The 27,770-nt window shown below is 55.1% G+C and overlaps 11 protein-coding genes and 1 non-coding gene across 12 annotated transcripts; 4 read left to right on the plus strand and 8 right to left on the minus strand.

The window, feature by feature from the left end:
* Positions 1–471: 471 nt before the first annotated feature.
* CLUP02_tRNA029 lies at positions 472–570 on the minus strand. Its single transcript has one exon. It is a non-coding gene; the product is annotated as a tRNA-Asp (tRNA).
* Positions 571–1,242: 672 nt separating this feature from the next.
* Positions 1,243–1,443, minus strand: CLUP02_00651 (uncharacterized protein; the record flags this gene model as incomplete). The annotated part of the gene is made up of 1 exon (XM_049279698.1): positions 1,243–1,443. One exon carries the CDS (start codon positions 1,441–1,443, stop codon positions 1,243–1,245), a length of 201 nt encoding a protein of 66 aa, XP_049135655.1.
* An 889-nt stretch (positions 1,444–2,332) lies between these two features.
* CLUP02_00652 (cutinase-2) lies at positions 2,333–3,731 on the plus strand (the record flags this gene model as incomplete). The annotated part of the gene is made up of 3 exons (XM_049279699.1): positions 2,333–2,566; positions 2,642–3,036; positions 3,110–3,731. The coding sequence occupies 3 exons, from the start codon at positions 2,333–2,335 to the stop codon at positions 3,729–3,731; spliced, it is 1,251 nt and encodes a 416-aa protein (XP_049135656.1).
* Positions 3,732–4,992: 1,261 nt separating this feature from the next.
* Positions 4,993–5,295, plus strand: CLUP02_00653 (uncharacterized protein; the record flags this gene model as incomplete). Its single annotated transcript, XM_049279700.1, has 1 exon — positions 4,993–5,295. The coding sequence occupies one exon, from the start codon at positions 4,993–4,995 to the stop codon at positions 5,293–5,295; it is 303 nt and encodes a 100-aa protein (XP_049135657.1).
* Positions 5,296–5,963: 668 nt separating this feature from the next.
* Positions 5,964–6,474, minus strand: CLUP02_00654 (uncharacterized protein; the record flags this gene model as incomplete). Its single annotated transcript, XM_049279701.1, has 2 exons — positions 5,964–6,142; positions 6,339–6,474. The coding sequence occupies 2 exons, from the start codon at positions 6,472–6,474 to the stop codon at positions 5,964–5,966; spliced, it is 315 nt and encodes a 104-aa protein (XP_049135658.1).
* Positions 6,475–8,227: 1,753 nt separating this feature from the next.
* On the minus strand, positions 8,228–8,767 carry CLUP02_00655 (uncharacterized protein; the record flags this gene model as incomplete). The annotated part of the gene is made up of 1 exon (XM_049279702.1): positions 8,228–8,767. The coding sequence occupies one exon, from the start codon at positions 8,765–8,767 to the stop codon at positions 8,228–8,230; it is 540 nt and encodes a 179-aa protein (XP_049135659.1).
* Positions 8,768–9,348: 581 nt separating this feature from the next.
* CLUP02_00656 (uncharacterized protein) lies at positions 9,349–9,982 on the minus strand (the record flags this gene model as incomplete). The annotated part of the gene is made up of 2 exons (XM_049279703.1): positions 9,349–9,642; positions 9,710–9,982. The coding sequence occupies 2 exons, from the start codon at positions 9,980–9,982 to the stop codon at positions 9,349–9,351; spliced, it is 567 nt and encodes a 188-aa protein (XP_049135660.1).
* Positions 9,983–11,750: 1,768 nt separating this feature from the next.
* On the minus strand, positions 11,751–11,981 carry CLUP02_00657 (uncharacterized protein; the record flags this gene model as incomplete). The annotated part of the gene is made up of 1 exon (XM_049279704.1): positions 11,751–11,981. The coding sequence occupies one exon, from the start codon at positions 11,979–11,981 to the stop codon at positions 11,751–11,753; it is 231 nt and encodes a 76-aa protein (XP_049135661.1).
* A 90-nt stretch (positions 11,982–12,071) lies between these two features.
* Positions 12,072–19,094, plus strand: CLUP02_00658 (uncharacterized protein; the record flags this gene model as incomplete). The annotated part of the gene is made up of 24 exons (XM_049279705.1): positions 12,072–12,133; positions 12,173–12,358; positions 12,422–12,623; positions 12,691–12,961; positions 12,992–13,038; positions 13,078–13,154; positions 13,280–13,291; positions 13,380–13,508; positions 13,547–13,800; positions 13,875–13,975; positions 14,058–14,213; positions 14,305–14,520; positions 14,562–14,640; positions 14,827–15,150; positions 15,213–15,357; positions 15,458–15,699; positions 15,846–16,226; positions 16,257–16,416; positions 16,484–16,784; positions 16,847–17,013; positions 17,101–17,186; positions 17,246–17,342; positions 17,425–17,954; positions 18,253–19,094. 24 exons carry the CDS (start codon positions 12,072–12,074, stop codon positions 19,092–19,094), a joined length of 5,067 nt encoding a protein of 1,688 aa, XP_049135662.1.
* A 764-nt stretch (positions 19,095–19,858) lies between these two features.
* On the minus strand, positions 19,859–21,418 carry CLUP02_00659 (uncharacterized protein; the record flags this gene model as incomplete). Its single annotated transcript, XM_049279706.1, has 1 exon — positions 19,859–21,418. One exon carries the CDS (start codon positions 21,416–21,418, stop codon positions 19,859–19,861), a length of 1,560 nt encoding a protein of 519 aa, XP_049135663.1.
* A 2,309-nt stretch (positions 21,419–23,727) lies between these two features.
* On the plus strand, positions 23,728–25,478 carry CLUP02_00660 (histidine acid phosphatase; the record flags this gene model as incomplete). The annotated part of the gene is made up of 2 exons (XM_049279707.1): positions 23,728–24,150; positions 24,234–25,478. 2 exons carry the CDS (start codon positions 23,728–23,730, stop codon positions 25,476–25,478), a joined length of 1,668 nt encoding a protein of 555 aa, XP_049135664.1.
* A 190-nt stretch (positions 25,479–25,668) lies between these two features.
* Positions 25,669–27,139, minus strand: CLUP02_00661 (geranylgeranyl transferase type-2 subunit alpha; the record flags this gene model as incomplete). The annotated part of the gene is made up of 3 exons (XM_049279708.1): positions 25,669–26,048; positions 26,120–26,981; positions 27,131–27,139. The coding sequence occupies 3 exons, from the start codon at positions 27,137–27,139 to the stop codon at positions 25,669–25,671; spliced, it is 1,251 nt and encodes a 416-aa protein (XP_049135665.1).
* Between the last annotated feature and the right edge of the window lie 631 nt (positions 27,140–27,770).

Consider the following 27,770-nt stretch of genomic DNA (forward strand, 5'->3'; position numbering starts at 1 on the left):
CATTTGCGTAACGATCCTCGAGCGACTTTCAACGCGGCGCCTTCTCCACACCAGGCCGCATTGACCAGCGATCCCACGTCGAGTGAGTTACAGTGCTGAGCCAAAGACCCAGAAGGAGCAGAAGTGGCGTTGTGGCGATTGTAAACGCAGTAAACGCAGGGGTCTTTTCGCCATCCCTCAGCGCCGCCGTTATCAGACATGCGGCAACAACGCTGATTCACAAAGAGCATGAATGTTGGAGCAGATAAGACGGGACGATTCAGCTGGCAGACTATGTGGCGAGTACCTACCTGCTTCAAGTACAAAACTACTGGGACCAAAGACTACTTTGCCCTGAGACATAATTATGGGCGCATAGTGTAAATTTGACATTGGTTCATGTCCGAAATGCCGTCCAAGATGCCACAGCGACTGTCAATCGCATTGAAATCAGTTCTAGAAAGCAACACTACGCAGAAAGAGCAAAAATAACTCCTCGACGGGGAATTGAACCCCGGTCCCCTGCGAATCGTTGTCAGGGAATAATTCCCCGATGACAAGCAGATATCCTCACCACTAGACTATCGGGGAAGTGTGGATGTGAGCATCCAGTGATAGTTGGTTGGGAGCCACAGCCCACTTGGCATAGATGTAGCAAGTCTGGGGGTGGGCGACGAGGTGTGACGTGGGCTATGTGAGCTGAGGAAAGAATGTCTCTGAAAATGGAAATGTACTTTGAGATGAGACGACGAGAAGACACCGCGATCTCATGTGTTTCCTTTCATGTGTTTGAGTAGCATCTATCCTTAATTCTGTGTCTTTCATTGACGATAGAGTGGATAGCAGGCCAAAACTTGACGCCTGATGAGCAAGTATAAAGTGGAGGTAGATACGTCTGGTAAGCCCTATTGAGGAGATCTTGGAAGTCTTATCCACGGGAAGATATAATCAAGCTGCTTCCATCATGGACTCTGTGGGTGTTTTGGAGGAATCCCTCGCATATATGTGTGGTAGATGACATTGGAAGAAGCTGGCGGCGACAGGCATCATATAGAGGCGAGAGACGACACCGCCGCCACAGCAAGTTCTCCCGAACTCTCAGTTCAGAAGTATACTGTAAGAGGTTTTGGGTTTTTCTCAAAATGTTATCCCGAAGCCTACATTTCATCGTAGGAAAATCGGCCAAAGTTTACTAAGTCCCGTCCATCCCAACCATTCTACCCATCTGGAAGGTCCTGACTAACTTCTCTGCCAGCTCACCCGTTACCTTAGCCTTGGCCGCACCAGTGGATTATACGTAGACTCCATGGCCGAGTTGCTTGACTGAATGCGCGAAACATGTACAGTTTTCGCCCTTACTTGACGGTAACAGCGCGAAATTGCCTGCAGCTCCTCCGAAGTCGTCCACCAATGCTCCGCCATACTCACATGGTTAGATGTTGTCAAAGTCAGGCTAGCAACCATCCAGTTTGAAGCAGTCCGGACATCTGCCTCATTTCTGACCAACATCCTCGTATGACGAACGGTAAACACAAGAAACAAGGCGCTAAGTTGAAGTCGATGCCGTCTACCTGAAGCTTTCCGGCAACAATGCGTCTTTCCACGGAAGGGAGCACGTAACTCTTTGCCAGAACTATATTGCCAATCGCGGAGATGTCCTCTTTCGCGCTGTTAGGAAGAACTCATAGGACTTCCTAGTAGTCCCCGATCGAGAGCCTGTCTTCTTTGTCTACATGGCGAAGTTAGGCCCTCGACCGTGCACTCTTTTCACATACCGAGCAGATCTACTCGAGACCCAACCTTGAATAAGGTGAGACGAGCGAGTGGTTAACTACCTTATAGAATGGAGAAATAGGTAAGTGATTCCTGTCCAAGTGTATTGTACCGACAACCAGGACGAGAGATCACAGCGTGGGACCACTGGATGCATGGCCTCTCCAGGGGAAAGGTGAGTCCAAGATTGCAGATCACGGCTGTCCGATCCCTCCGAGCTGCAGCCCTGGAGTTGCCGGACAGCCCGTCAGGTGAAGTAATGACACTAACAGAGTTCGTCCACAATTTAAGGTATAGCCCTTGTATACAATCAATTAAGGTTGAAGAGACATTGACGCTCATTTGACGTTCCTTAATATTAATTGCTGAAGCGAAAGGAAAAACCCTCGCTTTTATTGACGATTCCACTCTGAACAGTCCGAGCTTCAGGAAACGTAAGTTATAGATATTGAAGAAATCAGTGTCCTTGAATATGACAGTTCTCAACATTTGTCCGATCATTTAGTGGTACTTCCTTCCCAGGAAGCAAAAATTGATCAAGTACTAACCCATATACGCTCATTACAACACGTTCGTTATCATGAAGAGGTCCATGGCCATCATACTCGCCTTGCAGTGCGTATTGACACCAGGCCTCGCAAGAGTAACATTACGAAGTGACTACACGGAAGAAGCAAGCCAACCCGTTCACTCTCTTCAAGCTCGACAACAGGACTCATCAGACAAAGGTGTCTTGGAGAATGAGGTGCGCGATGGCACCTGCAAAGATACCATGTTCTTCTTCCTCCGCGGAAGCACTCAACAGCCGAATATGGTGAGTAAACCCGGCTTGCGAAGCCTCGGTGATATCTTTGCCTTGAGCGCATTGAGAACTAACAGTCCACCACAGGGATTGCAACCGGGCCCTCAACTCGCGGCGTACCTCCGCTCAACCCTAGGCGCGGACAAGATTGCTATTCAAGGCATTGAATACGCCGCAACGCTGCAAGACAACCTCTGCATCAACAACCAGCTGTGCCGGCCGCGCGAGGTCACCAGCGCGAGCACTCAGATCCGCGAGTACATGGACCAGTGCTCCGACTCTGATATCGTCGTCGGAGGGTACAGCCAAGGCGCTGCGATGCTTTCCCGCGTGATTTCGGACAGGCTTGGATCGGAATACAAGGACCGCATCGTGGCCGCCGTGACATTTGGCAACACTATGCAGGTGTACAACAAGAACACGATACCCGGTCTGGCACCGGAAAGAGTGCAGATGTTTTGCAACAAATTTGACCCGGTCTGGTAAGTCTTGAACACACCCCAGCTTTGCAAATGAAGGCACTGAGACGGTCTCGCTAACACCATGTAACCGCAGCCGCAACGGTCTACCCCTCGGCGCCGTGATGCCAGGCCACAGAGACTATCGCCCCTCCGCCAAACCCGCCGCCGAGTTTCTCGTGCAGAAGCTCGCCGCCGCCAAAGGCTGGACCACCGTCCCCATCGTCTCCGACATCGACCTCTCCCACTTCGCCGACGTGGGCTTCACCTTCCGCGAAATCTACCGCGGCGCGCCCGCCGGCAGCTCAACCTCCTTCAACGACGGCACAGAACTCGCCAAGCTGGACAGCGTGCGCGTCGTCTCCATCTTTGGCCGCGGCGCTGCGCGGGTCGACGCGCTCGGCGTCAAGATGGACGGGGGCCCCGACGGGGCGCAGGAGCACGGCGGTAGCGGCGGGAATTTCAAGGAGCTGACGCTGGAGGAGGGGGAGTACTGGATCATGACGGAGGTGTGCAACGGCCGGAAGAAGAAGAAGGACCGCGTTGGGTTCTTTCGGGCTTCGACTAGTCTGGGCCGGGTTCTGGAGGTTGGGTCGAGGACGAATGATCGGTGTGTTACGTTTGTGCCGGGTGAGGGCCGCTCGTTTGTGGGTATGCATGGGGAGTCTGGGGAGGAGGTGGACTCTGTTGGATTTATCGAGTATCCTAAACTAGACTAAATATTAACGGTGGATTGAGTGATCAAGAAGGGGCATGTTGGTTGTGGAAGGACACCATGGGATGGTGCGCATGGCACGCGAGAGTCGGTGAAGCACACTGAACGAATAACAGAACGAGCCTTCCCGGCAGAGATTCTACCATATCATAAATATTGTGTCACCTATTCAAGGACGAGCAGTCTGGTATGAGAGAGTTCCTGTATAGCACAGCGTGGTTCTGATGTGATACTGTTTGACTTTCTGGGCCGCGCCAAAGATGCAACGAACCTCTTGATCAAATATACTCACACCCTCTTAGCGAATTGGAAAATAAAATCTCGTGTTTGCATCATCTATAGCGATATGTGCATACTGTTAGTAGCAGAGAGAGAGAGAGAGAGAGAGAGAGAGAGAGAGAGAGAGAGAGAGAGAGAGAGAGAGAGAGACAAGACTGAATAGACTCGGAGACTCGCAGTTAGAAACATGTCCCTTTCCTCATTTCTTTACGAACAGGCCTCGAAGACCATATCGTCAATTCGTTCCATCTATAAGCACCGTCTATACGTAATATTCTTCTTCACCACCTTACCGCCTTTTCTTGTCAGCTCCATACTAGACTGCGACTTCCGTCTTCCCAAATCTATGCCATTGCAAGACGCCCAAATCCAACACCGAAGGGCTGCGCGCTATATCAACGCTTACATGCATCGGCACTCTCCTGCTTGTTGTCGCAAGAGAGCATGTTAAAGACAAACGTTGAACTCCCAGGACTGTGACAGCAATGGTAGATCAACCGTCGTTTTCCAGGGCCATTCTTATTGAACTTTCATTCACGCCAGGCTTGGATGTGTCATCGAGTAAAGAATAGACTGTCTTCTGCAAAAAGGCCTCAGTGGATATTTCAGCAGTCATGCTCCTCTACTTCTCTCGAACCTGATGAGACCGGCAAGGAAGCTGAAGACACATCTAACTTCAGCGCAAGGCAATGGCGGCCTCGGAAAACCCGCTGGTGCTGATTAGAAGAAAGCCCAATATCATCTGTGCGTACCAAATCAGGTATTCAAAGCTGGAAATTGGGCAGTCTCACGCAAGGTTGAGTTCCTATTCTAGGTGAACAATGCATTGATCGGGTGAAAGACACAGATGAAATATTGGAGCTGATCTGCATTGCAACACCTCGATCTATTGACCCCAGGTTTATATTATCAACTTACTAATATCAAAACCTTCTCATCACTTTACTTATATACGTAACAGTATACACAGAAAGCACTCAGGAAGCATGGTACCTAAGGGTCCGCAGCGTTCCTCTTCGGTATCTCTTCCAGCCGAGGCCACTTATACTCCAGAGGTTGTGGAGGTCGACAAGGTCACCATTGCCGCAGCTCCTGAGCCACAGGTGCTAAAAAAGCCCATAAGAATCAAGTTCGTCAAGAAGGCCGCGAATCCTCTGATGACCCCGGTTCGGCCGAAAAAGACGGCAGCGATAGGCCCTGATGCTTCTCCCAGATCCGATGCAGACAGTCCTGACGCCTTGGTTGTCCAGGCCCCTGACAACTGGGAGTCTACCGCAAAGGCGGTCTGAAAGCCCAGTGGGAGGCACGCTCTTGGGCCATGACTCCTCACGTCCATGACCGACTTTCTCTGCGGCGAAGAAGGCCATGATCAGCCGGCCGCCATGTGTGGTCGCTCTGAAACAATATCCTATCAGCTTAGCCTGACGAAAGCTCGGTGTACTTATACCAGTTGAGAGACTAGGCAATCGACTGCTATACGTGAATAATGATGTCGTCTCCTAGACTACGAGGATGACGAAGGGGGATATCGCATGGGTATGCAAGAGGGCAGAAACTAAAACGTCGGCCCTGGCTCGCTAGTTCCAGACGAGCACTTCAATCCTGTGGGCGCGCTTCTAGCCATTTTCGAGATGCCATTGACAGATATTTCGGTCGTGGATGTGGACAAGAATCAATTAGTGTCCCGACACGATGCTAATACGATTACATTGCTAAACCCTTCAAACCCTCTCCCAAACGCAGCCGGCATGTATTTTCATCAACAGCCAATCCCGGTCCCAAAGAGCACTAGAACGAACTCCCGCAGAACCCATGCATCTGTTTTTTGTGTGTGTCTGCTCATAAGGCTGTACGGCATACTGTGTTCTGCTTCATTCTCGCCACCTCCTAGTGCCTCTTTGAAGGTGAAGGCAAGGTGAGGTGCGGCGACACAGGGGCGAACACTCATCCCTCATGATTATGACGCCTTGCCGGCAGTCTTCTCCTGCAACTTCTTGGGGTCGATGTGCTCGTCGCGATCCGCCTTGATGGCCTCCTCGCTGTCGGAGGCGAGCTCGGGCTTCCAGTGGCCCTTGCCCTGCTTCTGCTTGGAGAGGGAGTCCTGCTTGTGCTTCTCGTGCGTCTCGCTGTCGGTGTCTTTGAATGGGGAAGTGTCAGCTGACATCTCTCTAGCAACAGAAAGGGAAGAATTCGTTCATGGGTAGGAGGGGTGAATGATTGGCAATGAAGGCGTCATCGAAGCTTGTGACTTCACCCCAAGCTCAATTGCCATGCATCCTTCTGCCGGGGAAAGAGGAAAGAAGGTAGAAAAGAGAATAAGCGAGAGACTCACGTCCAGAAGACTCCTTCAGACCCTGCGTTCTCGTCGTGGAGATGCTGAAGCCCCGACCGAGGGGAGCGGTCTGTCTACCGACGACGAAAGCGCCGCGGGCAATAGGACGGGCTGACAGAGCGATGCGGGATGCCATTGTTGCGTAGGTATTTGGTTTGTGGATCTGTGGTAGAGGAAGGGGAGCGGGTATCACGGTGTAGGTTTTGATTATCGTGGCGTGTTTGCAGGCAGGTTCAATTGAACGGAAGAGAATCAAGATTCAATGAGGTATTAAAGGGGGGAAAGGGGCCAAATGATCACGACAACTCGGCAAAAGAGCTCAAGAAGTAGAGCAATAGCAATAACCTAGGTTAAGCTACTAGCTAGACGAGAAAGCAGCCGCCACAAGCATGCTGCGCGCCGCTTCGTTGACCCGGCCGTGACGTCACTATTCATTGCTCTCTCTCCCTCTCGATTAGTTACATAGTGACATCTCCTCAGGACCGAGCTTTTTCCTTCTCCAGCTGGTTGCAGCAGCGCAGCTACCCGAGTGGCTGGAAGCATCGCCATGTCCCCGCAAATTGCCTTTCAGAGCGGGAAGGAGAGAGTTGCAGAAGACGAGGGCGGGGGCATTGACCAACTGCCTGTTGACCATTTGCAAGCCCACAGTCACATCATCCAACGAAGGGGCCGTCCATCCATCATCGCCGCGCAGAGAGACCTTTCATACGCATCGTCATCGTCCTGGTTTTTCTCGCCAGACTATGCTCAAATCTGGACCATGAATTCTCTCTCGTCAGTCTCATCACCACCTATGTGCAGACCTCTGAGCCCAATCCCCCGTTGACCCCTGGCATAGACCCCCACCACGGAACCATACCCAGGACGGGCTTTTCTTTCACTCTGGCAGTCCACGCTTCGTGCTTTGCTGCCCAGCTGCATCGTCATCATTGGCTTCCCCACCTCTCTCATCAAGACCAAGTCCATCACGTGACCGTGACCCCCCTCCCCCCCCCTCTCACTCTCAAAGCCATGATGATGCTCGTCGTATCCGTCCACGCCATAGCGAACTCGCCGGGAGGAAGAGCAATAGTAATAGTGGTTACAGTAATCTTCAAAAATTGATCAGGAAGCATCGAGCCGCAGGATACCTCACCTTCATCGCCCACCTGCAGCACTCCATCCCCGCCAAACACCCCCCCTCCCCTCGCGGCACCATGCAGAAACTCAAGCGGCGGGTAAGCAAGGCACCTCAGGTCCCTCAGGTCCCCTTCAGGCCCAGAACGAAGCCGGGCCGCGACCCAGGCACCAGGCACGCCGCACACCAGACCTCCCCTTCAACTCCTCTTCCCCCCCTCCGTCGTCTCCTCGGCGAACAAAGGGGGTTTCGAGGCAGGTATGGGCCGGGGATCTATGTCTGATTTACTGACCCCCATCTCACGCAGCTCGATAGCAGCCGTCTTACAGTATCCTGCAATATATCAGCAATGTCACGGTTCAAGAAGGGGTAAGATGCAGTAAGCGCGAGGACGGCATGTAGTCATCTCTTTATTCTAACAGTCGTGAGATGTATCTGATGCCAATGAGCAAGAGGTCAAATCCGGCTAGCAATAGTTGGTCCTTCACTAAACGTCTACCTGATATTGTCACCATGATTTGGAACCTGTCAGTAGCTGGTGGCTTGCAATGATGGTTGGTTGGCAGTCACTGAATGACACTCATAATGGACGGCTTTTGATGAACATATCGTATATTGCATTGCGCCTTGCTGGCTTCGCGCCACAAGATCAGACAGCTTGGTCTAATCCCATTCAACACCATTCGCATCTTGAGCGTTTCCTGTACAACCCCAAAAGGTATCCCGTTCTCCGACCCAGAAACCACAAGAGCCATTTATCGTCTCAAAACCGCTACCCAAGAAACACACAACTCTTCCGAGATGCTCGCGAAAGTGCCCAGACAAGGTATGACTCCACCACCACCAACCGTTTCCAGTGTCGCGAGGTGCTAGACCTGCACCGCCAGAACGTCGACCAATAGTAGTAAGAATAGTCCATCCTCGAATAATGAAATGAGAGAAGAGGCGCAAGAAAGCAATAAAGGACTGCGCGATCCCCGTCCACATCGCTCAACCAGACAAGGTAACAATGCAGAGGTTCGCCAGCAGGCCGCACCCAAAATTCATGACCAACTCCACCTTTCCCAAAAAGGTATTTCCCGGTACCGTTTCCAAGCTTTGGAGATTTGCCGCAAAACAATAGCAACGCATGTCTTTGCCCGCCACCACCCATTTCATATTTCCCATGTGAGCCCATAACAGAAACACCTGTTGCCCCCCGCTCCGAATAAGTTGCTGAAAAGACACTCATTCTATATGTCGAGATAATCTTTTCCGGAATGACTTCGTGACCCGTCGAGCACCATGATGAGCAACAGAAATTTTGAATCATCTTGGAAAACAAAAAAGTCGTCCCGCTGTCCGTGAGAAAAGATGCCGAGAATTAATTATATCCGAGAACTCCGCCGTGGTGTGATTTCACACCGATGCATGTCGTGAAAATGCAAAACCATCCGTGTGGAAAACACCATTCGTGCAAGTCCAACCTCATCTTGCGAGGTGAGGACACCGAAAGATTTTTGTCGAGTTTTTTTGTAGTCGAAAATACCCAAAAAAGGAAAAATGGTATCAATAACTTCTCATTCCGCGCCGTTGGAAAAAAGCCTCGAAGGGGGTTTTGCCGGTTAAACAGGGTATGTCGTTGAGGTTGTTTGTACAGGAGAGGAATGTCGTTTGAGCCAACAGATGACCAGACCACGCCGGCAGTCTAGCCAATACCTTGAGGTACCCAGCCCGCAAGAGAGAAAATCATCGATGCCATTGCCATTTTTCGTCTTCTTTTTTTTTTTCGGTGCCCGCCAAGATGGCCGGTGTAAACAAGCCGAATGAGCAGAAATTTTACACATCAGCATGCATCGGCACAGAAGGCAAGGAGTACACCAAGCCCTCTGTCACGAGAGCAGGATGAACTCCTTACCATCTGCGACCCATGCCCTGCTGCATCCGGGCGGGGGAAACCGAAGGCGGCGGGCTCGACATGGTGATGCCGGTGGCAGGGTTGACGATGGGAATGGCATTGCGGGCGCGGGTAGCCGCAGGCTGATGGAGCTTCAGGCTAGACTGCTGGTACGCGGGAGGGATGAAGGCGGGAGAAGAAGAATTCAGCGAGAACCCAGGGGCGACGGTCTGGGGTTGCTGCGTCGGCGAGGACTCAGGAGAGTTACTGGCCAGAGACGAACGCTCAGAGGAGCTGTGGATGGAGTTCATCTGCAGCGGGCGACCAATATTAGTCACCGGATCATGAGAGACAGATCCAAGGCTCCGAGATACTTACGTCGCTGTCGGTCAACAGGCCAGGGCAGAATTCCATGTCGTCTTCGAGGTCGAAAGAGCGGCCGGCCTCAAACTTTGTGCGGAAAGCGTTGAGGGTAGCGGACTCGGTCAGCTCCTTCATGCTTCGCACGCCACGAAACTGCTTGTGCTGGTTCTGGGAGACGGAAAGACGGGGCGCTCTGCGATTGCGGCCGCCATGGTGGTTGTGGGAGGCACCGGGGACGGCGGGGGTGGGATGCGCCTGGTGGTGGTTAAACTGGTAGTATGAAGACATTATCTATGAATGTTTCGGAGGTAGATGCCGTGGTGATGTCGTGGTGGAAGGTCGGAGAAGGGGTGCCGTTTTTTGTTGGTTGGGAGGCAGTGTGGCGGATGTGCGGGTGGTCTTATGTGGGCGAGCCGAGCTGTGCGGTATTATTGCAGTTTGAAACACAAACAATGAAACCTGCCGAGTCGACGTTGTGCGAGTGGTAAAAATGTGTACGATGAATAGGTTCAAGGTAGAAGGGATCGTTGGAAGAAAGCAATGCTTTTTCTTTTAGGTCGTTTGGTATGTATGATCGTTTGTGGAAGCGTTTTTGTGGTTTAGAGGTTTGATGATGTGGTGGGAGGAAAAAAGGTACGTCTGGAAAGAGGGGGGGGAGAGATGTTGAAAAGTATCGGGAGGGAAGAGTCCGGAGAAAGCGATGGTTTTGTTGGTTCGAGCAAGACGGTGGGAAGGGTGGGAGGACGGTGGAAAGGTGAGCGGGCAGGCGAGAGGAGCGACGAGGGCACGGAGGGCAAGGAGAGGACACTGGGAGGGAAGGGGGGGCGGCGGTGGACCCACAGCCTGCCCAATGGGAGATGATCAGAAGACAGTGTAGCTGTGGTCAACACTGTGACTCCACTCCTTGACGCCATATGCGAGTTCGCCACCCTGTTTCCATTGGCTGGCAGATCTCAAACTATAGCGACCAGGGACTAGCGCGGCCTAGTGGGCTGGTGTAAATTTGGGGCGTGGCGCCGGCTGCCGTCAACCCTACCAGTGCGGCGGACAGTACATTGTCGGGGTGGGGCATGGGCTGGCCGTATTTGGATGGGGGAGACGATGAATGAGTGAGTGAGCGAGCGAGCGATGGAGTGAGTGAATGAGACTGGGGCACACACACCACATTCACACGGTACACCGGGGTTGGATGTTGAACTGAACGGTAAGGTGACTGCGCAGTGGGCGGGAAGGCAAGGCAAGATGTGGAAAGCGAAGAGTTACGTGTGCCCGGCAAGCCTGGGTGAACCTGGTCAGAGGGTTCGACAGTGAATGCGATGCGCTGGGGTCTGTATGGCTGGCGGGATCACTGAGAGTGTGGCCCTCCCACGCTCTCTCTCTCTCATCTTCACTCTCATTTTCACTTTTGGTCTCATTCTCACTCTCACTCCAAAGTTCAATACCCATCTCAGTCTGGCACACACTCACACATCTCACCGTCAGTCTCGGCAGACGGTAAACCTGCATCCCTCCTCCCCTTCCTCTTTCCCATCCCCCACCCGTCTTGGGCATTCCACGTCGGAACATGGACGCAGGGCAAGTTGATGCGTGGCATGCAGGTACCGAGTCTGCCTTTTGCAGGACGCACTGTGGGCCTTGTTTTTCTTCAATCTCAGCCCTTTCACAGTGCTGACAGCCGCGAAGGAAACTCCTTCCCCCCCAAAAAAAGCCTCCTGAGTCGGAGAATCACCGGCGCCAGTCGCTTGTTCTTGTTCTTGTTTACAATTCTGGTACCGCTTGCGGCCATGCGAGAGATTGGCTGCCCACACCTGTCATTCCAGAACCCCAGTGTGCGCGGTGATTGATGGGGAATCAACCAGGAGCACATTCAATATTGCTGCGGTACGAGAGAACAGAGCGAGATTAGAGATGAGACATGATACGGACGGTGGATGAGGATTGAGGAGGGCACAGCACTCCTCCCTCCCTCCCATCTTGCACCGTCTATCATCCACCCAGTGCCACCACCCACCGTCTCCCCTTCTCTCCCTGCCACTGTAGGTAGTCTGTCAGTCTGTCACTGTCGAATCCTCGAGTAGCCAGTAGTGTCGCCTTGATGTCTCTCCTCTGTGATCAAGTGACCACTCTCGTCCACCTCTCCTCTTGCGGTCTTGAGGCTTGTCTTGCCTAGGGGACTCTCGGTCCTGGCCGTGGTCCGACCAACGGCGTGTGTCTTGCTCTCGTCCAGTCTTCGCCCGTACGCTTCGGCGTCCCTCTTCTTCTTCTTCTTCTTCTCCTTCTTCCTCATCCCTCCTATTATCCGCAAAGCCTTACGCACTTCAGCACTCTCCGACCTCGTCCGGAGTTCTAGGCGACGCTAAAGAACCCTCCGTGGCGGATGGCATTGTTTGTTATCGTTGTCTTCGAGGCAGTCCCGCCCAAAGTTCGGCAAACTTGTCAGTATGCTTTGCGCTGACGCGGTGCAATGTCTGATGATAGAGAGACCTTTGGGATGCACGCACGATGGCATCGTCTTTTTCGGTGGTTGCTTATGATCCATCGCATGCTCTACTGCTACCACAGGGGCATTAAACTGGCGCAGTCTGATGTTCAGAAACACGAGAAACGCAGCCTAGTGTTTCCCATTTCTTACGCTGCAATAAACACCGTACGGAGAATCCAGCGGTAGGAGTCTGCTTCCCGGGTTCCTCACACTCGGCTGGCTTCATGTCGTCCGCCCACCCACAGTGTGTATTCCGATCAGGGCATCAAAAGGTCGACTGTCGATTGCGCCGCCTATCTGCTTCAGTCCAAAGTGAAACCCTCCCGACCCTCTCTGCTGGGTGGCCCTTGTCCGGCCGAATCCCAACCTTTGGGGGAGAGCCAGCCCTCAGAGGCTCAGCCAACCGAAGATGGGGGAAGAGGAGAGGAAGACAACGGACGGGACTGCGTGATGCATTGTGTGCACTGGGCAGTGGGCAGACTGAACGGTAGAGGACGAGCTGCAGCTGGAACAGTGCAACGCACCACCCGCCCACTCTCTCTTTTTCTCTTTCCCCATCTCCTTCGCTTCTTCCCACCTCACACACCAACCAAGGTCGGTCCACGGTACCACCAGCGGTCTGGAGTCTGCACATCTGCACGGCGGCAGCAAGACAAATGGATTAGGTATCGAGGCTTCGGTCGAGCATCTAGTGGAGGGTCAAGCATCCAGCTGCGGATACGTACCTTCCAGCGTGGGATTACCAGCCACGGACGACCCAAACAATGTCGCCGGCTGCTCACACTGTCCACCACCCACACTGTGATGTGGCAGAGTGCCAGAGACATTGCCCAAGGCCCCAAAGATCCTCCACTCTCATTGGGTACATACACATGGGAGGTGCTGTTGCACACTGCTGCAGGAGGTTAGAGCCCCGGGATGCATGACGGACAACGAGGCAGTGGCCCTCTGCTCTCCCGCTGCTGTAGAGAAGGCAAGGTACCTACGTGTTGGTGCCTGCCCTGCTTCCTGTGTAGGTACCTAACCTTCCATGCGAAAACAGAGACAGAGAGAGAGAGACACACACACACAACACACACACGCACCCGTGGACGCACACACAGGGCTGTGAGCCAGTGACATGCAGACACTGGGTGGATCTTGGTGCCGCTATGACTGCTCGCTAGACCCCTGGTCTGGTGCAAAAGAAAAACAATAACCGAGAAATGACCATGGGCCCTTGACCTTCTGGCCTGGATTCGGAAACGTGGCGGCTGGCACGCTTGGAGGCGAATCAAGCGACAGACCGCACCCCGAATGTCACTTTTGTGGACCTGACAAATTAGGCACCAAGTCATGTAGTCCACAGTGTGCGACTGCCACTTCCGCAGGCTGCAGCCCACCTGCCGTGGAAGCTACCACGCTTCTCACCTTCCATCTCTCACACAGGGCACACCGCAACTGCCCACCTCACACACCAGAGCAGGGAAGGCAGCATCTTGGGTACGTACTTGGGCAGTCAGCACCTTCAAGGTTCTCTTTGCCTTCCATCTTGATGACCAACTTTTCCATAAGGCGGACAGTCCCTTCCCCATCACTAACAGCGGGGCAACCGTTTGCCAGTCCGTAACTGACCGATCTCACCGTCACACTCGCAGTCACTCACTCACTCACTCACCCCACTCACAACCTGCTCTTGCTCTCTCTCACCTCACTCAGTCCCCACGCCGACGTTTACGCAGATCTCAGCAGAGGTCTCTCGCCCCATATCGTCACTCGTCACTCTCTGCCCCTCCCCCTCCTTCACCCCAGCATCATCCGTCAGTGGCCAAACCATGAACAGGCCATGATGGAAGCCCCAGACCTGTTTATCGATCCATGCCTCTTCTCTTTCCATTCTAGCACGTCTTGACTCTTGGCTTCAGTCATTCAGCAACTCCCCGGTGCCGTGCATGCGTACGGAGCATCCGTACGGATATCCTGCTCATGATCCGTCAGATCTTGCGACTGCCGGCCGATGGACTGCTGCTGCTGCGGAGGCGCCAGGTCGAGATTAAGGTAAGCTTCGACATGCCATACGCATGGGAGCAACTCTATCGCCATCGATAATAGCTTCCAGTTGCGGCGGTGGGCGCCAAACGCCTTCTAGACCAACTCTCGACTGGGACCATACGTTCCACACCTTCTATCCGTACGGCGAAAGCGTGGGATTTGCTGTGGTACCCGCCCGACCTTGCACCAGCACTGCATGAAGTGGACGGGCCTCCTGCGCGACCACGCCAGCAGCGCCCCTGGGCCAGACCCTGGAACAAATGTGTCTCTCAAGTCCCTGGTCTCTGGCTCTCTGCTCCCCGGTTGTGGCACAGTACAGCTCCCTTGTCCACCCGCCGATGGCTGTGAAGACAGAAGGCAGAAGCGCTGAAGGCTGAAGCCGGCATTGACAAGTCGCCCCTGCTGCGGAGGCCAATCTGCCAGTCCAGTGGAGGTGAATCGGGGCAGGGCACGGCTGGGGCCCCTAGGGGTCTTGGGAGAGGGGCCTATAGGAGATGGGAAACCATCTTGAGACACCTGACGATGGCTTCGTGATCTCTACAGTGGAGCTCATAGGGGAATCGGAGTGACGAAAGGGGGCAGAATCGCATTCCCCTCGCCTTGTCACCCCACGTCCCAGTCCGTCACCTCGACAGTCAGCCCGGTCAACCAGTCAGTCACCCAGTCCTCCGATCAACCGTCATCCCGTCCGCTCGCTCTCTTGCCTTTGGCAGCGCCACGACAGTCACAGCACCGGTACGGATACATGGCCAGGGCTCATCTCAACAATGTAACGGGCATTTGTTCCGTTTGCCTACCGTTTCCATGCCATCCAATCGTGCCGGTCACCTAATGTCCCGCGCAATGGAACTGAGGACTGCTATTTTGGTCGCCCAGTCGGCTCTCTACGCTACGGATACTGGTTGGATGCTTGCACGCTGTGCAGAGAGGCCAGAGCTGGACGGTCCTGGGCTCAGGGTTCCTGGATTCGCCCGTGCCTGGGAAGGCCGATGACCCTTTCAGCAGACTGCAGCAGACGTAGGAGCGGCATCCCCTCCTTTATCCAGGACTGGTTCCATATCGGGACAGGATTGACACTCAACCTCGATGTCCTTCTGCCGGGCTCTTGTTTTTCTTCCGAACGAGCTCACAGCACAATGCCTGCAGCAACGTAAGCCAACATTCGCCAGGTTGCCAGGGTCTACTATGTACATAGTGTAGACAACAAGTAAAGAAAAGCAACATGGTGGTGTGGGGACTCTGCCATTGAGTTCGACCTTCGCTGTCACACAGTTCCTGTTGACCCATCCAATCCACGCTCGATGCTCTACACCTACCAACGCCGAAGCTCCTCTGGAAGGAAGGATTCGATGGCCGGTTGGACAACCTTCTTCTGTTACTCTTGGTCTCCAGCCTCTGGACCAACCTTCCAGCCTCACCAGCTGTGCCATCACCAATCAGTCCCCCGCTAGCTTCCAAACCCTACCATATCAACGCCCGCGTGAAACCAAAAGTGTGCGATGTGCATGGCGGCGGACGGCATGTTTGCGCCCATGTGAGGCAGCTGACGGAGGATCGGTGTTGTTCCTTTGAGTTGACAACTTACGTTGGTCGGCTCACCCACGAGATCTTGCGGATTTGCTCTCTCGCGGTGAATAGGATCTAGCAGCCATGGGAAAGGCAAGGGAGGACACACGGACGGTAGACCAACAACAAGGTTGAGGGGGGCATGGGAAGACATGGAAAAGCCCCTTCTTCACTGCCACACCGCCATTTTGGCATTCAAGGTTGGGCCAGACTCGATCCAGATAGGTAGCGGATTGTGTGCATCGCTTGCTGCGGCGGCGGATTATTCCTCTCGCCTGTCTCACCACCTCACCTCGTTCCCCGGGTTCTACGCCAACCGTCTCAGTGGGGGGACGCTCCGACCACCTCGCCGCCACTCTCTCTCACCGTTCCCATCTTCCCCTCCCCCTCCTTTGTCCTTTGGGGGGTTGGAGAAGTACGAAGACGATAGCTGGGAGCTGAAGCTTACCTTGGGTTGGCGAGGCAAACACGGCTAGCTACCAGCTGAGCCACCTCGATGGACACCATTATCTACGGATACACTATCGACCTGGCTTGCAACACATAGGGCTTCCTGCATCGACGGTAGAGCATCGAAAAAGCAAAAACAGAGGAGTAGGAATGCGAACGGTTCGGCGTCGCCAGCGACAGGGCCGGGACAGCAGTCGATGAGCTAAATCGACGCATCTGGCATGCCGGCGGCACTCAACTGGTGGTGCATGGCATGGCAGCCATGCCACCTCCAGCACAGCGGTGCCAATAGTGGTGGGGCAATCTGCCAAACGGCACAGTGCTTGCTTGGCGGTCTGCTGGTTCAGGGCTATCAGCAGGTATAGACGGCAGCGTGAGGTGACTGACTGGCTGGCCTGCTTGCTTGCTTACTTTGGTCGAGGATGGGCTTTGCTGGCGAGCGAATCCCGCTCCGCTTCCATCCGATGCATCTCCGGCGCGGATGCAACAAGACGCAGCATCTCGCGGCGGTGTCTTGGACTCAAGTGGTTCGCTGTCGGGACTAGACAACATGCTGCCGCTGTAGGGCAGAGAAAGAAGTCTTCATTCTTTCCGCTATATGCGCCGTTCTTCACCCCACCCAGTCACCTTACCCGGCAGACGTCGAGGGTAAAGACAGGGTCTCCGGGTCCCGAGTGAATGGCATTGTTCAGATTCCCACTAAACAGAAACAGTCGAGGATCCGCCCCAAGGCCAAGGCTCCATTCTGTGCCCATGGGGGATCGAAGGAGAGAGTTGGCTACTCTGCGACGTCACCCCTCTCGGAGGGGCGCGGAACCTGGCGGCGTCGCCGACGATGAGTCTAGGGAATATCCGTATGCGATGCCTCTCTCTTTAGGGAAAAGTATCAAGCTCTCGGCTCGATAGTTTTCAAAAGTCTATCAAGTGACGACGGGAATCCACCAAGGAAACCGAACACTCACGGTACTTGAGCGATTGTCATATCCCTCTCCCCATGCGTTACGTGTGTATCTACCGTACAGTGTTGCCTCCTCTACCCGGTCTCCGTGCGGTGACGGGGCTTCCGTCCCACCCCGGCGCAGCACCCGCAATCCCATACCCGCGGATACAATCCGTCATGTGAAATCTCTCCCGCAACCAAGACCCAACCCTGTTGTACCGCAACCGCAATCCATTCCCGCGTACACCGCAAGCCTCGCAGCCCGCCCGGACGGTCGCACAATCATCCTTACCAGCAAGTGATTGGCCTGAGAGTTCTGAATACCTCTCTCCCCAAAGGACCCCCAGGTGGAGAGAGATACATAATGAGGGACGGGTTGCTGGAGAGGCACCTCCCGCAAATAGGCCTCGGTCTAGGCCTAGGAGCAGCGGCCGCCGCCACCCTCCTCGTCCTCGTCTCCCGAACCACCACCACCACTGCCGCCTCCCCCTCCTACGCATCCGCCCTCCCGGCCCCGCGTCCGGCGAGGGACAGCCGCAAGACGGCCCGCTCGCCGAAGTGGACGACGACGCGGGACCCGGGCTGCGACGAGCGGTTGCCGTACCCGCCCGACGTGTTCCCCGGCGCGCGGGACGTCACGACGGCGTACGGGAACCTGCGGGTGTACGAGTTTGGGCCGGAGGCGGCGGAGGAGAGAGTCCTTTTGCTGCATGGTATCGGGACGCCTTGTCTTGCGTTGGGGGGTATTGCTGGGGAGTTTGTGGAGAGGGGGTGGAGGGTTATGACTTTTGGTGAGTCTTTTTTTATGATGGTGATGATGATTGTGAGAGGTGGTATATGTCATTGAGGATGTGTGATTGTGCTTATGAGCCGTGATACCCGGAATGTGAAGTGAAGAACACTGTTCAGCGTGTTGTTCAGCACTTGAATGATCTTGGCAGCTTGGGTCTTACTCTCGAAGCAAACCACTCATCTCACTCATCGAACACATTACACACCACACATCACACGTTATACAGAACCCCCACCCTCCCGCTCTCTCCCCCTTTCTCACCCCCTTCACGAGCATCCCCTAACTAACACCGCCAGACTTCTTCGGCCGCGGCTACTCCGACGCGCCCCTCGACCTCCCCCACGACGCCCGCCTCTACACCACGCAGATCCTCCTCGCGCTCGCCTCCTCCCCCTCGCCGGGCTGGACCGGCAACGACGCCTTCCACCTGCTGGGGTACTCCCTCGGCGGCGCCGTCGCCGCCGCCTTTTCCTCCACGCACCCGCACCTCGTGCGCTCGCTCAGCCTCGTCGCGCCGGGCGGGCTGGTGCGCAGCGGAGCGCACGTCGGGTGGCGGAGCCGCGTGCTATACAACGCGGGGTGGATTCCGGAGTGGGTGAGGAGGTGGGTTGTCGGGCGGAGGTTGAGGCCTGTCAAGGTGGGGGGCGGGGCGGTCGGTGATGTGCCGGAGAAGGAGACTGTTGATGATGACGCGGCGGAGGAGAAGAAGGAGGAGTGGGACGAGCTCAGGCTCGTGGGCGGAGGACGGATTGGGGAGGTGGTCGGGTGGCAGCTTGCGAGGCACCCTGGGTTCGTGACGAGTTACATGTCGACGATCCGGCACGCGCCGATATATGACCGCGGGGACGAGGAGTGGAGGGTTCTGGCGGAGGTGTTGGAGGCGAGGCGGAGCAGCTGTGGTGATGGTGGTGGTCGGGGATGGTCGTCGGAGCCCGGGCTGAGAAAGGGGCGGGTGCTCTTCCTGCTCGGCGAGGACGATGACATTGTCGTGCTCGGGGAGACGGTGTGGGATGCGGAGAGAGTGCTCGGAGAGGACGCGGTCGAGGTCGTTGTCCTCGGGGGCGGGCACGAGATTGCCATTACCAAGGGGAGGGAGATTGTGGGTGCCGTCGTTGCTGCGTGGGAGAGGAGGGCGTAGGGAGGGCGAGACGTGAGGTGGCAGGAGAGTTTTTGTTCTTTCGTGCTTGGTGTTTCTTGGACGTTTGTGTGATGATGTAGGGAGGGGGAAGAGAAGTTGGCTTTTGGGGGGTTAGAGTCTTAGAGTCCTTGGTAGAGCCTCGTATAGATCATATGCTAGAATGGAATGGGTCAAGAGAATTTAGAACGGGTTGAGAAGAGGAGGAGGAGATTGATGGAGCTGTGTCAAGTAGAATTCAGGCGAAAATCAATTACACGTTCTGGGACAGTTCGTTCATCTGTCACTTGCTTGGGTTTGTTTGCATGTCTGTTCTATCTCATGGAGAAGGTGGTCAGAGAAGACTACTGCCCCAGGGAGAAGCATCACAATGAAAAGGCCCGGCGAACCAATTTCTAAAATGGACTTTTGTTACTATGCCTTGTCTTTTGCGTTTCCTTTTTCCCTCCAAAAAATCGGGATGCAGACTTCCATCACAACTGTCGTGTCTCCCTCGGTAGAGATATAGCCCCCATCGGAAAGAAGAGGGACCATTTCCATGGTCGACAGACCAGTCGCGAAGGGAAAACCCAAACACACATACAAAAGAGATCTAGAAAACTCTAAACTGCCCACGCCAATGTTCCCGTATCCCCGTAGTCCCAGTGTCATCATGATATCCCGAATGCCGTGTCCCCAATGTGTCCTTGTGTTCCCAGCGACAGAAAAAGATAGAAAGAGAGCGAGAGAAGACACACCGAGAGAAGAGAGAGGGAAAGAGAGAGGCTTCAACCACGCCTGCCCTTCTTCTTGTTCTTCCTCTTGTTCTTGTTGTTGGGCTTCGGTTTCTCGTGCGTATCAGGAGCCTGCTCGCCCTCCAAGGCCGGCTGATCGTGGTGCGTGTGTGAGTTTGACACTTCGCCCGCACTACCGCCCTGGTTCCAAGAGCCGGTCGTCGTCGCACCCGCACCAGGCTCGGGCTGAAGGTCAGTCGGGGGAACGTCGACGCGGGAGGGCGCGTCCAAGTTCCTCGATGGCCCCCACAGAGACGCGTCGGAAACATGAGCGGGATAAGATTCGTGTGAAATATTGAGAGATTTGAAACTCTGCGGTATCTCCACAGTAGTGGCCGCGTGGTAGAGCGGCGGGTAGGGGGACATGGGAAAGCCCGTATCGATCATCGCTGTCTTCATCTTGCTCAGGACCTCCGCTCTGTCCCTCTCGGCCTTGGCCTTGTCCACGGTTGCGCCTGTAGAGTAGTCTGGACCCTCCTGCAAAGGGCCAAAAGCCTCGAGCAGCCATTCCCGAAACTTTCCTTTGCTCGGATCTCCGTCCACGGTCTCCTCGAACCACTCTTGAGGAAACCATCCGGCAAAGTCGTCGAATGGGGCGGCGCTGGCGACTTCGTAGGGATGAATCGGGTGCGGGACGAGCTCCAAGCAGTGAATGCCATCGGCGGCATCCTTCACGTGTTTGGTCGTTGACCAAAGGCGTGCGCGACTGAGATCGAGGAGAACCGTCCGAGGCTTGTCGAGATCGCGAGTTCCGTCTCGCATTGTGATGTAGACATGGCGAGGCTCATAACAGCCATCCATAACCCCCGTGTGCATGTGTCTGACGTTGCCGTCGATGAGCTGCCTGAGAACCTCCATCCGCGTGTCGTGGTTGATGTCCAGAAGCACTGGGCGTCCCGTGTCGGATTGGTGAAATTCCAACGGCAACTCATCGTCCGGGACGAGATTACCGTATTCATCTCGGTTGCAGAGATCCTCAATGGAGTAGCCGTCAATGTACTCCATGAGGATGAGAGCCACGGTTTTGTACTGGACGCGCCGTTCGGGAGTCTCGCCGACGGCGAACCTGACCGCCCAAGTACCGTAGTACTGCGCAGTGAGGTGCGGCGGTCCGGTCAAGTTCTTCCGATAGAGATGCTGGTAATGGCAGCTCTCTCGGCTGAGTGCGCCGTCAGCGAGTTCAATGTTGCTGATCGGCGTGCCGTTGTATTCCGGCCAGAGCTTGTGGTCGAAGACCTTGGCCACTACTTGAGTCTGTGGGACGGGAAGCTCCACGTCGGTGTCGCTGTTCATATACTCGGGCGAGGGCAACGCAATGATCTTGCAACGGAAGACTTGAGGTCCGGGGTTCAGTGAAAGGCGTTCCAGCACCTCAAGTTCGAGATGCTCATCCTTCAGGAAACATCGGTGAGGGTCGAAGTGGCGAAGATCAGGGCCAGGTGGTGGGTTTGGAAGATACTGAGAGGTGCCATGAGGCTGGACTGGTCTGTACTTGGTGAGATTCAGGATGCTGCCTGGGCAATAATGGTCGGAATCGGCATAAACACGAGACATGTTGCCAATGAAGCCGATGAGAAAGTGGTGTATCAGACTGTTCTTGCGGATGCTATCGGTGACTCTGGCTGCAAACTGAGAATGGAGGAAGGCGGTCAGATTGAGTGGAAATAGAGAAAGCCTTAGGGAATAAGAAGATGAGCAGGTAGTCCAGAAAACTAAGTAGGGTGAGAGTCCCGTCTCCCTTTCTCTTGTTTTTCTTGTCCTCTTCCACCTCCTCCCTGAGAGGTCTAGAGTGGCGGGAAGAATTTTCTTTCCGTTGAAAAGGCGGCAGCAAACGGATGTGTGATAAATAAGGTTGAAAGTGAGAGTGGGGGGATATTGTAAGTCCAAGTGTCTCGGCTTTTCAGATTGAGGAAGATGTACCTTGCGGGAAGCCACCACAGAGGTTGCACAAGAGACTAGGAAGGTTCCCGTCTCCGAATCAATCAACCAAGGACGGACAAAACTCAACCACACAAGACGCCTCACACAGGCAACGAAGGTGGGTTTGCTTCTATCTCTTGCTCCACAGCGGCTTGATTACTGTAATTTCAAACGGAGGCTCTCCTTTCAAGATGTTGCAAGTACCCTATGATTTTTTCCACCGCATTGGGCACCTTGGTGCAGAAAATTGAAGGCTTTGTTCAAAAAGTCAATCCTACTGCGACGAGAGCTCTTCCATGCATTATGAAGGTATTCGGCTGCAGCAATTGAGTTCTGTAGAACTGAATACCGTCGAATTAGGATACTTCGAAGATGAGATCTCCCATGAGCGGACTTTCAGCAGCCTCAAACCCAGTCAACTCTGTAAAAGGTCAGTTATGAGAACATAACAAGGCAACTCTTCGGCGGGCTTTGATGCAATAGCTCATATCCCTCTTTGGATCACAACTTGCAACAGGCTTGGGCTGAATGACAGACTTAGATTGGGATGTAGACTTGGCCCGTAAGATCATGGCGAATTCCTTTCGTTTCTCGCAATGTGTACACAGTGCCATATAAAACATCAGGTAGAAATCCCTTCATTATGAGCATCATATTGCGCATCGCGCTATGACATATGCTTCGGTAACATGCCCTCATTTCCCGTACAAAGTGCGTAATCATGACAGACCTCGCAGCACTCATGTTCCTTGTTTTTCGCGACATGGAAATTACAAGCGATTCGACTCCTGACGATGTGTGGAGAAAGGGTTTTGGGGAGGCGGTTGAGGTGACGTTCATCAGACCGCACGATGATGAGCCTTTTGAAGGTCCACTGGCTGGATTTCTTGCGGAGGCACGAGAAAAGACCCCGCTGGATACTGTTACGGACTGATTTATGAATTGAGGATTGAGAAATGAACAATGTGTGACGGGAAAAACAGGATAGATTGCGTTGCAAATGGTTTGTACCAGAGGGAAGGATATCTGAGATTCAAAACATGGTTATTTTCGGCATCTTTTCCGGGATATTCGTCAGTGATGCTAACGAGGAAGAAGTGTGTGGAGATAAACAATCCTACTCATCTAAGGTACTGTAAGTTGAGTGCAATGTGACAGCGATGGAAGGAGGTATGCGGGAGAAGCACGGCATGAGGTCAAGTGCCGTTGGCACCGAAAGACCCACTCCGCCGGGCTGGGCTTACCGGTCCGGCGCCGAGATAACGGGTCCGGGCTGGTGTGGGTCCAGTCATTCAAGCTAAGGTCGAGTCCCTGTCTTTTTCCAGGTAGAGGCTCTTTACCACGTGCTCTGGTACCGTCCCGCAGGCACAGAGGCGCTTTGTACGAAGTACCCACGCGGCGGTCGTTGGCCGCTCTTCTAACCGTAAAGCCTGAGAAAAGCGGCCAACCTATTCTTCTGACCGCGCGGTACCTACCTAGGTAGGTAGGTGCCTTACCTAACTTACCCCAGTCGTTCACGGTAGCTAAGGCAAGGTACCTAACGTTGGTTGAGCTCGCGACCAGTCGGTGGAACACGTGGTGCACGACCCTTCGAAGTACCTTAAGGTACTTCGAAAGATGCGGAGTACTTCCTTCGTATGCGGAGCACACCCCATTCCATCTCTCCAACACCAACCTCATACCCTTCCTCCAAGTTGTCCAACAACCTCCCGGCGAGGTTTCGATGCGACTGCGGGAAAGTCACTCATCTTTGGCCCCCATTTGCCTCGACCCGCTCATTACCCTTCAACTCGAGTGCTAGCTGGACCTCACTTCTGCGGAGCCACGTGGGTTACAGACACGCAGAGCCCGTGTTGCTTGCTTTCTCTCGAGTCTTTACAAGCCTCGCTCGGAGAGAGCAGAGGTCATCCCCGCCCCCTGCCGCATCCCACCCATAAGTATGGATGGCTTCCTCAACTTTTTTCCCGAGAAGGCCCATCGGGTCGCCGGCCGCCTGGCTAAAGTCCCTCCTCATCGTTGCTAGTTTCCTCATCTTTGTCCAACTTGCCCTCCCCCATATCATGGCGCCCAAGGCTTCCGCTCTGTTGGCCGGCCTTGCTGTCTTCGGCACCGGCACCGGCAGCAGCGCCGGCGGTGTCGTGAATGCAGCTGGCGGTGTTGATCTGAGCTGGTACGCGCCCGCTCGCACAGAGGTCAATAATTTGACCGCCGTGATCAACGGCAAGGGTGTCTGGGGTTTCATTTATGACACCTCGGAGACTCCCGACGACAGGTACGGGCAGTACAACTGGTGCAACATGCCGCATGTGCGCAAGACGGAGTATGTGAAGCCGTCGGTTGAGTACGAGCTCAAGTACGTGGAATTAGTGAGTAAACGAACCGAGCCCCTTTCTACTGCTTCCTTTTCCATTTCCACTTCCTCTTGCTCAAACACTGACTTATCCATAAGGTTCACCGCCACCACAAACGCACGCCCTACGCCTCCAACGCCTTCCCCGTGGAGCCCTACCAGTGGAACTGCGACGACCAAGGACTCTTCTATTACGGCGAGCCCTTTGCCAGCAGCAACAAGCCGGCAAAGACCTACTGGAAGGTCTACATCTCCCCCGTCAATCCCTTCGTCCCCGCGGGCTGGATAGGAACCTGCCAGTTTCCCCAGATCACCGCCCAGGGCCTCGACGACTCCTGGGTTCACGGCGCCGACCTCTACGGCGTCTACCACGATCTCCTAGGCTTCATCCCCGGCCATGACACCGTCAACTCGCCCGAGTGGCACCGCAAGATCAAGTACCGCGTCACCAACAACCAAATCACCAGCCAGGTCGCCGGCATGGTCGTCAACGGCATGTGGGCCGCCACCGACTCCCTCCAGCTCAACATCCAGGCCGCCGGCGTCGACTCCCTCGAACCGCAGTACCCCTGCCCCGCCGGCTACGCCCTCTTCAACCGCATAAGATCCGCCTCCAACGCCGCCTGGGCCCAGCACCTCGCCGCCGCCGGCCCCCTCTACGCCGTTCTCGACGACATCTCGGGCGTCCCCGCCGACGACGAGGGCTTCCACGCCTCGCTGGACCACTACTACGACAACCTCTCCGCCCGCCAGTGCCACGATAAGCCCTTCCCCTGCAAGCTCGTCGGCGGCGCCAACTCCACCACCTGCGTCACGCAGGACCTTGCCGACGCCGCCTACCGCCTGGGCCACTGGGAGTACTCCCAGCTCTACCGCGACAGCCCCGACTCCCTCGCCGCCAGCGTCGCGGCGTGGGGCGTCTGGGTCGCCGAGCTCGCCGTCCACCTGCGCGCCGTCGTCGACGGCACGAGCGAGACAATCTACTTCCACAACGTCGCGCACGACGGCTCCGTCTCGCGGCTGCTGTCTATTCTGCAGCTCGACCACATGGTCTGGCCCGGCATGGGCTCCGAGGTCGTCTTTGAGCTGTACAAGAAGCGCGGGGCGGACGACGGCGGCGAAGGCGGCGCCGCCAAGAGCCCTCCCGCGGCCGCATCCACATCCACGCCTGGCTCGGTTGAGAGTGGCTGGTACGTCAGAGTCCTCTGGGGCGGCCAGGTCCTCAAGTCGTCCCATCCGGCACTGGGCCTGATGGATATGGTACCCGTCGAGACGCTGCTGTCGTACTTTGATGGGTTGGTAGGAGAGAACGCCAGCCTGATCAAGGGCAAATGCGCGTCTTGAGCGTTCTGTGTGGTGCTCATATGGTTCGCCGGGAAGTGGCCATCCCCTTTTCAGCACGTAGAAACGCCCCAGTGTATACTTAGCTCGCCGCTGTACCTAATACATAATGATAGTCGACCTTGCCCCTCGTGGCGCCCCCGCTCGCTTTGGATCACACAAGGTTTGAGCATAGTATTTTCTCTTTGAAAGGCTAGAGTAGACTACACTCCTTCTCGAGGTCCGTCCAACGCCCATTACGCATAGGGTCCAGCTGGCGCACTTTGGTCATCCACGTTTGTAATTCTTCCGTCTCTTCTTCGTTGAGTTCTCTTCCTTCAACGCGCGGCAGCGCCCTCATGTAGTCCAGCAGCGCCTTGTATATCCACGTAATGTCATCGTAGTCTTCCAAAAGGTCCTTGATATCTGCAATCTCCCGCCTCACGTAGGATGCCTTTTCCGTACTTGACAGACTCGGCGCGATCTTGGGCCGGCCATCTGGCTCGGTCATGTTCTGGACAAGGAAATGGTGGTAGAACCAGAGAGACTGGTCTTCTGGGCCCACGTTTAGTGCTTCACGGACGAGATCGAGCTCTGCTCTTCGTTAGCCTACTTCTCACTCGTAAACTCCATGAGAGTATGTATGCGTATAGGGTCATCCTTACCGTCTTCCAGAAACTTTTGCCGCGCCGCGTCGTCGGCGCCGCGCTCCTCTAGCAGGCGGGGTATCAGGTTGGAGCGGTTATGCCACGCCGAGAAGTTGGACAGGTCCGTGTTGATCATCTTTGTCGTGTACGCGAACTCGGCCTCGACCAGGCTCGCGCCGTCGAGCGCCGCGCTTTCGAGGGTGGCGACGACTTTGCGCCGGTAGCCCCAGGCGTGGAAATTGCGGCGGTCCTTGGTCAGCATCTTGGAGACCAGGCCGAGCTCCTCCTCCCATATGCGACGGGCGATGGGTTTGGGTAGTATATCGATAGCCTGCTGGAGGAGCCAGGAGCGGTATTTCCAGATCCAGTAGCTCTTTGGGAACTCCAGAAGGAGGGGGATCGTGAACATGAGCTCGTTCTTGAGGGTGTCGACCACCTTTTCGTCGTTGACCGGCGGCGGCGGCGGCAGCTGCTCATCAGCTGTTGTACCACTCTTCCCACTCCCTGGGACCGGTGGGGACGCGTGGCCTGGCGGGATCACGGTCGAGGAAGAGGGCGACGCAGCGGCGGAGGACGGAGGCGGAGTGCATGCTGCTGATGAACTCGCGGGCGGCGCCGACGGCGACGGCCCAGGCGAGGGTCTTGATAATGATCCACAGGTTAGGCAGCGCCTGCGGACGTTCCATGCCGTGTAGTGCTCCGGGTTCAGGCGCAGGAGCTTCGTGGTCAGGGCGAGGGTGGCCGGGTCGGCCGGGTCGGCGGGCCGCGGCGAGGCGCGGAGGAGGGCGTCTTCGAGGGCGCGGAGGTTGGCGATCTTTGCGAGGTCGGCCTGGAGCTGGGCTTCGGTTCGTGGTTTCCGGGCTGTGCGGGCTATGCCGTGCTGTTCGTTTTTGGATGGTGAGCTTTGTGAATATGGGAGGGAATGGGGCGTGTGTAGATGGTCTTGGCGGTTATGGGGTGTTTGGAGATGGGATGGAGGTGTTGTTTGATGGATAGAGGGACGCTGGGTTGGGAGGTGGTGATACTTACGCTTTCCATGGGGATCTGAGGGGTGCTCTATGAGAGCGGGATGATCTGACAGGAAAAGGGGAGGTCGATCAGGGAGGACGGAGAGAAATTACAGTCTGCTCAAGGTCAAGTTTGGGGGCCGGGGGGTTGAAGGCGCTGTGAGCTCTGGGTGGCATGAAGCTGATACGGGAACTTGCGGCAGCGCGGGCGGCGCGCGCTAGAGCAGGGATTCCCCACTGCCCCGTCACATCCCTCAAAGTACGTCAATTTAGCCAGTGGCCCGAGCTCCCGGTGAAGAAGACCCCGAGCACCGTCGTACGTACTTCCCCACGTGCTACCTGCCTAGGTAGGTTACCTATCTTAGATACGGTAGGTACCTTATTACCACTTTCCTCGAGCAGTTGTCTTACACCTCCACTTGTTGCCTCATCACTGTAACAAAGCTGATTACGGACTAGGTACCTCATTCAAGGGCGAGTGCCAAGTCAGGCCTGAATGCATTTTTTTGTATGGCCTGGGTAATAGAGATGAAGAGCGTCTCGAAAATGAAAAGGCTGAACCTTACCACCCGGCCTGGGAGTCGAGGTCGTGTTCTTAGTTGGTTATCCAGACGGGGAATCAACAGTATCACCCCTCCTATTGCTTGCAGACTACGGGATAA

This window comes from Colletotrichum lupini, chromosome 1, assembly GCF_023278565.1.
Source record: "Colletotrichum lupini chromosome 1, complete sequence".
In the NCBI taxonomy this organism is placed as follows: Eukaryota; Fungi; Ascomycota; class Sordariomycetes; order Glomerellales; family Glomerellaceae; genus Colletotrichum; species Colletotrichum lupini.